Source organism: Castanea sativa, chromosome 4 (genome assembly GCF_040712315.1).
Source record: "Castanea sativa cultivar Marrone di Chiusa Pesio chromosome 4, ASM4071231v1".
NCBI classification, from domain to species: Eukaryota; Viridiplantae; Streptophyta; class Magnoliopsida; order Fagales; family Fagaceae; genus Castanea; species Castanea sativa.
This window is the reverse complement of record NC_134016.1, coordinates 44,676,327-44,687,755: the sequence shown is the minus strand read 5'-3', so window position 1 is coordinate 44,687,755 and position 11,429 is coordinate 44,676,327. Positions and strand designations below refer to the sequence as shown.

At 32.5% G+C, this 11,429-nt stretch overlaps 1 protein-coding gene across 1 annotated transcript; it reads right to left on the bottom strand.

Annotated features, from left to right (window-relative positions):
• On the bottom strand, positions 1 to 1,118 carry LOC142630842 (high-affinity nitrate transporter 3.2). The gene is made up of 2 exons (XM_075804898.1): positions 893 to 1,118; positions 1 to 592 (listed from the first exon to the last, which is right to left on the bottom strand). The coding sequence occupies exons 1-2, from the start codon at positions 1,023 to 1,025 to the stop codon at positions 99 to 101; spliced, it is 627 nt and encodes a 208-aa protein (XP_075661013.1). The 5' UTR covers positions 1,026 to 1,118; the 3' UTR covers positions 1 to 98.
• Between the last annotated feature and the right edge of the window lie 10,311 nt (positions 1,119 to 11,429).

Genomic DNA, 11,429 nt, shown 5'->3' with positions numbered 1-11,429 from the left:
TATAGGAAAGCCAAATCACCATGAAAATTATTATTACTATTTAACATAATTTGACACAAGCAAATATTTGATATTTTGCTTTTTTTTTTTTTTTTTTTTCACTTCTTCTGAGACTGTTTTGCCCTTCTCATCTCAACTACAAAGAACCCAATCAGGGACACAACCGAGAAAGCACTGAAGCAAGCCGAGGCAATATCTAGAGACACGTGGCGGCCACTGATTGCTTGGACTTGAAACAAGTCAGTGGTTTTGTGTGAGTCGGTTGTTTGACCATAGGCCACCTCAACGTTGTCAGAGTTGTAAGCATAGGCGCGTACAAAGTACGTGGCAGTGGGCACGTCACGCTCCACTGTGGCCTCGTAGCTCTGGACCGCCTTGTTTGACGCATCGTACGCTCGAGAAACGATCAGGAACTGACATGTCTTGTCTTTTGATAGGTTCTCCACTGTCTTTCTCCACGCGCGGTCCACTTGGCTTATGGGCGCGTAGCAGAGCTTGAGTTTTATGGTCTTGTAGGCAGAGTCAACCCCAGCTGGCAAACTCTGGTTTAGACCCCACGTTACAGTAATTTTATCTTCACCAGCTTTTAGAACTGCAAAATTTTGATCAACAAAACTTAATTCAATATATCCAATAAGATAGATCTTGTTTTTCCAAATATATGGATAGTGGATTTTGAGTTTGATCATTTTCTAGGAAAATCTTTTCCTTTCATGAGCTAGAATTGAAAAGATTGTAGATTTGGCTGTTTTGAATAGTTTTCTAGGAAAATCTTCATGTGGGTATCTAGAGTTTCAACCAAAAGTGCAAATTTAAGATGCATAAATTCTTGAGAAGTTGGAAATGAACAAAAACAGAAACAAAATTCATATGAGAAGAGTGGTATTAGTACCTTGTCCTTGTTTGGGTGAAGCAGTGACTACAAGGGTACTTGGTAGAGAAGAAAAAAGAACAATTCCATAACAAGTTACAGCTAGACAAGAGAAGAGAAGAAGTGAAGCTAAGAGAATTCCACGTGCTGCCATTTTCGACTTTGCTGCTCTGAGTTGTTGCCAGAAATCAGAGGCAAAAGATATGATGTAATCTTAACGATTCTGATGCTAAGTGATACTTTGGGTACTGTTATATAAAGGCCCAAAAGAACTATAGAAAACAAAATTGGGTTTCAATTTTTTTAATATAAACTGAACAAGTCAAAGGCCCAAGCCAAATTGCTGGCAGTTAGAGGACATGTATGCGAAAGATCGTTGGAGGAAAATGGCTCTAAAGTATGTTGAAGGGGTGGGGTTGTGAGCATGTGTTTGACATAATAAGAGGGATTTGTGATGGACCCATTTCCGTTTTGGTTTATGCTTTGACTTTGTTTTCAATTGGGTAGAAGATTATGATTATTCTTGAGAAGATTTTCAATGAATTTTCCCAGTTCCATTCTTCTTTGTTTCTATGATACGGAGTACTTTTCTTTTGTCCCCTACTGTCATAGGACAGATTTTTAACCTCAAATTTTCTCACTATGATGACACTAACTAATGCCCACTTTGTTTCATCCATTAACCCATCACACTAAAAAGAAACCATCCTACTGTTTGCATAGAGTATGCAACATGACACACCATAATACTCCTAACCTTTATAACTTTATCGCAATTAAAAAAGGCAACCAATGCTCCCTCTCACAAAACAATCGCTAGAGATTATGCCTTAGTCTAAACCAACCACTAAGGCTTACAAAACACAAATTACACTAATCCTACATAATAGAATTTTGTATACGCCTTTAACCCGCATAATGTTGACTCTTCCAATAGCCTAAGGGCACATGTTTTGCCTCTCACAACACTCACCCTTGCTACCTATATACTTCTCATGCATCTCCTCTACCTGATGTAGCCTCCCACAATAGCCCTTTAATCATGTAAGAAATAACTATCGAGTAAGTTTACTACCACAATAATTTCTACAACTTTAGCAACAACTCACCTATGTGGAGAGTTGGAAGTGGTGAAAAAAATGGTTAGTCCATGTGGGTCCACAATTTCACAACTTACAAGTCGCTATGTGGACAAGTTGTGGTAAAGTTTTTAAAATAGTTGTGGTATCAAACTTACTCATAACTATCAGGATAGTTACTAACTACCCTTTAACTTTGTTGCCAAACTCTTAGTTTTGCTCACAAGACCAACTACTTGTTATTATGATTCAAGTGTCCCTTATGGTTGAAGTGCAAGCTTAACTATATGTATATAAGCTCTTGGACATTCTTCCCTTTCAAGTTGGTTTTCAATAATAATTTCTACCCGTGGGTTTGTATAATTTAGTATCAAAGTTAGCCAACACATCGAGTAGTCGAACATAGCTTGTTGAGTATGGGATCAAATGAATTAGAGTTTTGTGGTTAGATCTCGGGAGATGACCTAAAGGCTAGATTAAAATGTCTTGCAAAGTCATTGAATAACTAATAGCTACTTGGTAACAACCCCACCAAGGTGCTATAACATGTGAGAGACCGCAACATCAACTTAAGAAAAGTTTTCATTTGGACTAAACCCACATGAATTGGTAAGATCATGTTATTGTCTCTCAAAATGATGGTTTGAATAATGATACAATTCCCCCTAGATCGAAGGTTTTACATTTGGACTTGCCTCTTATTTTAATTTAAGGAAAAAAAATTCTTGCAATACAAGAAATTCTTCTTTTTATTGATTGAATTTACATTAGATAGAAAAATAAAAAGAATTACATCATCTTGGTCCTATATACAATTTAAGAAAGTATAGAGCTTTTGATTTTTAGTTACATTATGAAAAATAAAGATTACATGGATAAAAACTTAATATACGAACCATTAATCTAAGATTGGTGGTTAAGTTACAGAGTGCGAAGGTATTCAGATTCCACTCTGTCCGATTAGTTGGTCTTCTTAAATATGGTAGTCATGGATTCATGTTATATAATAAAAGCATCTAAACATGTCAAAGAGAAGAAAACAACATATTATCATGTGATATGCGGATCAAGAAATTAGGGTTTTGAAAAGAGATTTTTGAACTTGTGAGTTTCATCTAACCCAAGTAGCTAGATTTATCATGTTCAAAATGGGTGTATAACACCTTCTCATCTCCATAACCTATTCAAGTCTCTAGTTTGTAGACCAAGTACTTATAAGAATAGAAAACATATAAGATGATAATAATTGTCTTATATGCTTTCTATTATTTGAATGTATCTAAAAAAGAAAGTAATGTACAATTTTTCTTTCATTAGAATGTAACAAGACCAAAGTTTTGTAATTTTCCTTTTCATAGCATGTAACTAAAACCAAAACCATGCAATCTTTATTTTCTTTTGATTCATTAATGTATTTCATTCAACCATTCAATACAAAAGTATATTCATGAAGACTTTTTTATTTTTCAAAAATAAAAAGTCGTGACTCCACACCTGCGCTCTCACACACACCAAATTCCCCTGAGGATTTCCAAAACCTTAAGTTTAGCAGAAGAACGGGATCCTCACACCTATTCTCATCAAAGTTTTTAAATTTTTGGTTAGCTATTTAATTTCAAGAAATTGAAATCAATTGATGATGATAGTCTGCAAAAATATTTTCTTAATCTTAAACATTTCTCAAACATGGGATTTCTTTTGATATTAATGGTTATTATTTACTTCCAAAGATAGAGTTTTCTAAAAGAGCTTCTACAAATAGTAAAAAAAAAACCCAATTAACGTAATAAATTAAATAAAAGCAAAGTTATTTTCCAAATACATGTATTACGTGCAAAAATTTAATTGCCAATATTTGTAACAATTGCTTTTGTAGAAAGAAAATTTTTTAATATTAAAATTGATAAAATCTTACCTATTCAATTGGAATGTATAATATATACTCACAACCATGATGGTAATTTTAGAAAAATACAAATTGAGAGGAGAAAGAGCAACGAATTGCAAACAATAATAATTTTAATTGTGAACTTCAATCAGCTCAATTGGTAAAATTATAAAGATTAATTATTAGAAGTAGATGTCATATGTTGAAATTATCTTTAAAAAAAAAAAACTTTTAACTTTTTCAACATTATCAAAATTTTCCATCATCAAATCCAGCACTTTCAACCAGTTAAATGGAGTGGATAATTTTATGCTATATTCACCCTCCTTAACCACCTTCATTTCCTCATATGCTTTCCTCAAAAAAAAAAAAAATCCTCGTATGTGTTGCTTATTTGCTTCTTGATCATCAACTTTTATAGAGGTCCCCAAATAATTAAAATGCATGATACATTTATTTGTGCCCCCGTCTAGAGGGTAATTCTTAGTGCGTTTCCAACAGGGTCTATAGCCTTTGTTAGGATATATGTGGTTCACTTGTTAGAAACACATGTCATTATTTTATGTAATTGGCTAATCCTTTCACAAAATGCACTTTACTTGTATTTGGGTAGATCTAGGATGTTTTTAATACTTCAAGAAATAAGGTTTCAAGATCAAGTGTTAAAGCCATACAAGTCTGTCCAAGAAACAAACTAAAGAAGTGCCAGTCATTAAAGCTCGACAGCTTGCATCTATCGTGCTTAAGAAGCTGTTCCAGTCCCGTGGCTCGATAGCTGTTCGACAGCTTCTCGACAGATGCTATTTGTCGAGGTTTAAGAAAAACAGAATTTCTAATTTGTTTTCTTCCAATTCGTGAATATGTTTTTGGGCCTTCTTTTCTTATAACCCTAGACATATAAAATGATTATTTTAAGGGCCGTATCTGGTTACATAGCAAAGAACACAATTGCACAAGAGCATAATTCAACAAGTGTGACCGGAAATCTAGTTTGTCCTAGTTCTTAAAGAAGCTGCTATGTTTGTACACCGTAGGGTTTCGTGACCAAACAACTTCACAATCTTCATCTGTTGAAGAGAAGATAAACTTTGCAGCCAACGTCTTCCTCAAGTTGGTGATTGAAGTCGTGTACTGGGATCCATGCAATTGATTAGTCACGTACTGGGAGTCGTGCAATACAAGGAAAGATTGTCATTACAGAACAAGTCCAATTGGGTATTAGGGTAAGGGTTCAATTGTAGGTTGGTATAAGGTACTAGGATTCCTTTACTTATAACCGCTTGTTTTGATAATAGTGGATTCTCAAGAGTGGTGACCTTAAAATCACCCGGTAGAGTTTTTACCTTAGAGGTTTTCCTCATTCATAAACAAATCACTGTGTCAAATTTAATTTTCACTGCATTTAGTTATTTAGTGATTTGTTTATGCTACCACGCGTTTGCATGTTAATTTGATTAATTAATAAACTTGGCTAATTAATCAATCAATTTATCACAAGAGGCAATACATTTTTGGCCTATCAACCTTGTACATTGGTCCCTCGAACTAAAACTTCCAATTCGAAATCACCAAGCTCATAGCAAAGAGGATAACAATCAGGGTGCCTTATTGGTCCAATAAATGCCTTGTTTCATAGTTTATGTCAGAGATGTCACTAGCTATTTCATAATCACTTCTCCTGATATTCGAAACAATGGTTTGTTTGAGATTTGCTTATTTTGCTGAAACTAAAAACTTTTTGTTGAAAAGTATTGTAAATAAAGGTAAAAGTTAGCTAAAATAGTACAATAGGAACCATGCAAAGTACAAAAAAGTGTAGTAAGACCCATAAATAGTAGCAAAAATAATTATGCATGTGCTTGGAAGGAATACAGGCATAAATAAGAGGAATATGCTACCCCAATCACCCTAAAAAAAGAAAAGTGCCTTGTTGATAGAAATTGGTTTATATGCTTTAAGAGTGGCCATGCATGGGTTACTCTAGACAACTTAGACATGTTTAGGCTTCAAAATTATTTCTCACTCATAAAAATATAAGATATAATTGGGTTCCTTTTAGTAAAAATATAGAGGACCATTATTTAAAATTTATATCTAAAGATAAAATTTGTTTACCAAAGGAGGGGGAATTTTTAAAAAGTCAAAGTGAGCATAGCCCCTTAGCCCCAGAGTCCAAATCTTCTATTCTATTATTCATTCTCCACTATATTACTCCACAAATAAAAACATGTCACATGTCCATCTATTTTATTAAATAATAAATTTATGTCTTCTATTATTTGTGGAGTTTATAATGGAGTAGAAAGAGTGGGACAGAAAATTTGGACTCTTAGCCTCTACCCCGCTCCGCCCATGTGTCAAAACTTCTTGTTGGCAAATTTGAAGTTAAAATTTTTTAAAATTTTAATTAATATAAGTTCAACATATTACTTGAAGTCACCATACTCCTATTCAGCAAAAAAAGAAAAGAAAAAGTCACCATACTCCTATTCAGCAAAAAAAGAAAAGAAAAAGTCACCATACTCCTTTGAAGTTTGAATCCCTTTGTCTTATGCGCCGAACATGGCCTTAGTGCTTAAATAGGTATAACATCATCCGTACTCAATATATCCACTTTAAATCATAAACAAAAAACTATATACCAACAAATTTAGAAACAAAGACACTTCTTTAGGAATAAATTTTGCTCCCAATAAAGTAAATAGCCATTTGACTTTTATGCTCATTAGTTACGGAAATTGTTTTCCATTGGGTACTGTTGTAACATTTTTTTTTATGGAGTTATTGAAATAAATTTTTAGAGCATCCAAATTTTTGTGTACGTCAAAATTTTCTATTATCTTAGTAATAGGATAGATATATGTCTTTTTGAAAATACCCAAGTGGTGGGTTTGATGGACATAAAGGCTAGGACATTTTATAAACCTAGAAGTCCCAAGTTCCATCTATAACACTGTCAATTCATGAAAGACGCCACTTGATCCAAAAAGCCCAATAGATATGACTTCACCCTTGTTATATTAACAACTCTTCTCATTATAATCCAATATAGGACTTCACTCATACATGTATTCTCAACAATCTCTCCCATATGTGAGTCTCTACCTCTCTATGGGGCATAAATAAGTCTTACTCATTCCCCTTGCGTTATGGGCCTTTTTCATCATTTATGCATCATCCATGGGCTCTCATATGCCATCGATGGGAATCACATATCAACCTCACACACTAATCCATGGGAACCTTGCATGTCTATGCCCGTGGAAACCTTGTGTCACACCGTTATTCAATACTATTAGCAATACTTTATTTCCAAGATGGCTTGTGGTGAGCTTTATGGGCTTGCCTTGTGCCATCCATATATACTTGTGAAGAAAAAAAAAAAAAGCCTCACAGGTTACTCAGGAAATTATTTAAAAGGCAACAAGCGACTTCTATTAAGGCCACAGACATATATTACAACTGAAAATAGTTACAAAGCAACTAGAACATCCTTCGAACAAGAAACCTGAATGATCACTTAATCTGTGTTGTGAATGTAAGCATCCAGCACTGTAGACGATTTTCCAAACAAGAAACCTAAATGATCCCTAACTGCATAAAATATATTTCATCAAAACAAACGAAGCCTTAGTGATATACATTGGCGGCTCCAGGAATGTTTCTCAAGGTGTTCCTGGTGGGCTTGCTCTGTTACAAATTTTTTTTTCTTCAGATTGTTTATTACAATTTTTTCTTTTTTAGATTTTAGTTCAATATTTTTTAGCCTTTTCTTTTTGCTTGAAAGCAATGTTATGAATACCGTTTTGGACACTATTTCGGTTTGTTTAGTGGAACAAAATATTTTGGTACTGATCTATTTCGTCATACCGTTTCAAGGTGTTTCGGGATTTCTAAAAAAAATTAAAATTAAAATATATTTATATTTTCTTATACAACATAAAATTACTGATCCGAATAAGTAAACCTCAAATAAAACAAATCATTTAGTTTTTCTTTTTTGACACTCAAATCATTTAGTTATTACATAACAATTATTGTTTTAGAATATTAAAACATAAATATGTAATTAAATAATAAAAAACAACAACCAAAAATAGTACGATACGAATGTATATATGTATATCATATTGGGAAGAGGCAAGACTCAATAAATAAGTTTGAAATCAAACTCTTTTGTCAGTTTTTTGAGTTTTGTCATTTCCAAAACTTTGTCACGTGGGTGGGGTCAGCAAGCTAAAGTTTAAAAGGCAAACTAAAAAAAAAACTTGACAAAGCAAAAACTAGAGTAAAAAAAGAAAGAAAAGGAAAACTAGTAGAGCGTCTAATACGAAGCAAAGAAGAAGAAGAAGAATGGGTGACCTTTGCGTTGGCTGGATTTGTTTTTTAGGCATTTGACGCAGGTAATGACACACTGTACTAACGAGTTTGTCAATTTAGGGATTTTTCTTTTTTTTCTTCTAAAAACTAGTACTAGCCGAAATGTAACAAATAATCCACCAAAATTTAATTTTGAGAAATGATATGTCCACAACATTTTCACAACATTTTTACAACAAATCATAAGTGGTAAGTTATTACTGATTGTTATTGTTGTCGCAAAAAAGTAATCTTAGTATTAGGTTCAAATTTGAACTAATAACAACTAACCACCTATGATTTATTGTGAAAATATTGTAAAAATATTGTGGACGTAGTATCTCTCTTTAATTTTATTGGCATAAAAAAATGTTGAGGGTGTTCCTAATTTTTTTTAAGGGTAGATAAATAAATAAAAAATTTAATTATTATATTTTTTTTTCAGGTCAGGGTGGTCCTGGGACCCCCCTGACCTATATGTGGTGCCGCCACTGGTGATATATATATATTTCATCCACAACTGGTCCCAAGCTTAGGAAAAGGGTGATGGTTGAAATAAGTTAACGACCAGTATAAAATTTAGTCATTTTATTATGAATAGATATAATACAAATACTCATTGGGACATTTCTTAATGCATGTGAAGAATCATCTTAACGAGGGGTTCATTATTAACCGGATCGAACCATGCAGTTTGGTTCAAGTTTCACAACCTTGCTAACTTCTATAATAGTGCTGTTGACACATGGTTTTGCACCTGTTTCTTAGAGGTCCCTAAATTAAAATTCTAGATACAAGTAGCTGTGCCCCTGCCAAAAGGCAAATTTTAATGCATTACTAAAAAGGGAGGGTCTATGACCTTATACATTGACCCCACAAATTAAGATTTCCCAATCAAAATTATCTAGCCCATAGAAAATGAGTAACTCTCAGGGTACCATATTGGTTAGACAAATGTCGTGTTTCACACTTTATCCCAAAGATCACATTGTTTTTGAGCAATTCCCTAGATATTCTGATAAATTAAGACAAAAAAGATGAAGATAATTATTGATTGACTTTAAAGAAATAAAGGCATGGGTAGAAATATGCTACGTATACCTCTACCATTCATGGCCATCAGTTTAAATGTGATCAATATGCTATTCTAGCTTAATAAACTGTGGACTAACAAGTTGGGAAGAGCAAGGGTGAAGCACATAAATGGAATGAGAAGAGCTACAATTTGGTTGGTACACCTATGGCTATTACTATAAGTGGCAATCCAATGGCGAAAAATTCATGAAAACTCTATAAAACGGAGCAATGACTTGTCTTAAATGCTTCACGTTCCTAGAATGTAACTTAAAAAATAAAGTAATGTACAATCTTTCTTTTATTAGAATGTCATGATCAGTAGGGCCAAAATCTTGTAATTTTCTTTTTTACATTTTTTAATTAGAACAAAAGTCATTTAATTTTTATTTTCTTTTGATTCATTAATGTATTTCACATAATTATTTACTAAAATATATATATATATATATATATATATATATTTATGAAGGTTTTCTTATTTTTTTTCAAAATAAAATAAGTAGCAACTTCACACACACACACACAATACATTCTCTCGAGTTTCTCCAAAACCTTAAGTTTATCCCAAAAGTGAGACCCTCACACCTATTCCCATCAAAGAAATTGAAATCAATAGATGATGATAGTTTCATCCATCACACTATCAATGATTTTTAGGGCGTCCCATGGATAGTAGAGGGTCGAATAACCAGATCAAAGGCTATGACACCACTATCTCACACACACACACACTTACTTATATAGAATTTTTTTACTTGTATATTTATAATTTTTATATGTAACAATATAAAAATTGTTCACATGTTGGACAATACACAATACACATAATTAAAGCTCATTGTAAATGTTTATAAAGCTCAAATTAATCAAGTATATACTCGATGTGGTAATTAACACACACTTAACTAATTCAATTAAATATCCAATCAATATAGGGCATCGCAAGTAGTGTCTCCTTTCCTATGCTTAATATTTTATTATTTACGTAAGAAAGCACTTGGAAATAGATAGATTTTTTCACTAACTTTTTCCTCCATTGATGTAAAAGCGAAATGAATATATCAAACATAAACCATTTACTTTTCATATTCTAATAGTAATTTTCTTATTAAAATGATGGTATGTAGATCTCTTGGAGTATGTTACTATTCTCTTATATATTCAAGCCTCTTCAAGTATCATAATTTTAATTATAAATATCAATTGAGCTACAAGGTTCCTAGCTTCTTTTTTTTTTTTAATAATTCAATAGTTACAAATGGAAGAGGATTTAACCTACAAGACTTTCGGGTTATTTTTTTTTTAGTTAACATTTTATAGGATTGAAATAAATGTTTATTGATTTTGCATCGAAGAAGTTCATTAGCTGCAATGACACCTCAAGTGTCTCAAAAATTTATTATTTGAGAGTTTTGCTTTAAATTCCAATGCTATTTTTAGATCCTAATTTATAATAGCGTTGTTGACATAGTTTTTACACCTATTTTGCTAGAGGTCCCTAAATTAAAATTCATGAGACATGTATCAGTGCCCCTACCCAAGGGCAAATTTTAATGTATTACTAAAAAAGGAGGGTCAATGACCTTAGACCAGGGGTGGCGCCACCTTAAGGCCAGGGTGGTCCTAGGACCACCCTAACCAAAATTTAAAAAATATATATATATATTAATTTAAAATTTACAAATATATATATATATATATTAATAAAATTAAATTTAGATGCATAAATTTTTCTACATTTAGTAGATGAATGATTGCTAGATTGTGTACATTGAAAGAGATACGTCTTATAGCAATATTGATAATGAGACTATCATGCAATGATTTTAAAATATGAAAACTCGTAGAAGATAATTGTAAATTTTATGTATTTGTGTTTTATTTTATTTTATTTTTGTCGTTGTCAATATATGAATTTTTTTTTATTAGATTGTATCATTTTTATTTTTTAAGGAATACTCTAAGAAAAATTCTTGGAGCCCCCATTGCCTTAAGCAATGACCCCACAAATTAAAATCTCCTAGTCAAAATTATCAAGCCCATAGCGAAGTGGGTAATTTACAGGGTACCAGTTTATCTCAAAGATCATATTATTCTTGAGCATTTCCCTCGATATTCTGATATATTAAGAGAAAAATAATGAAGGTAGTTATTG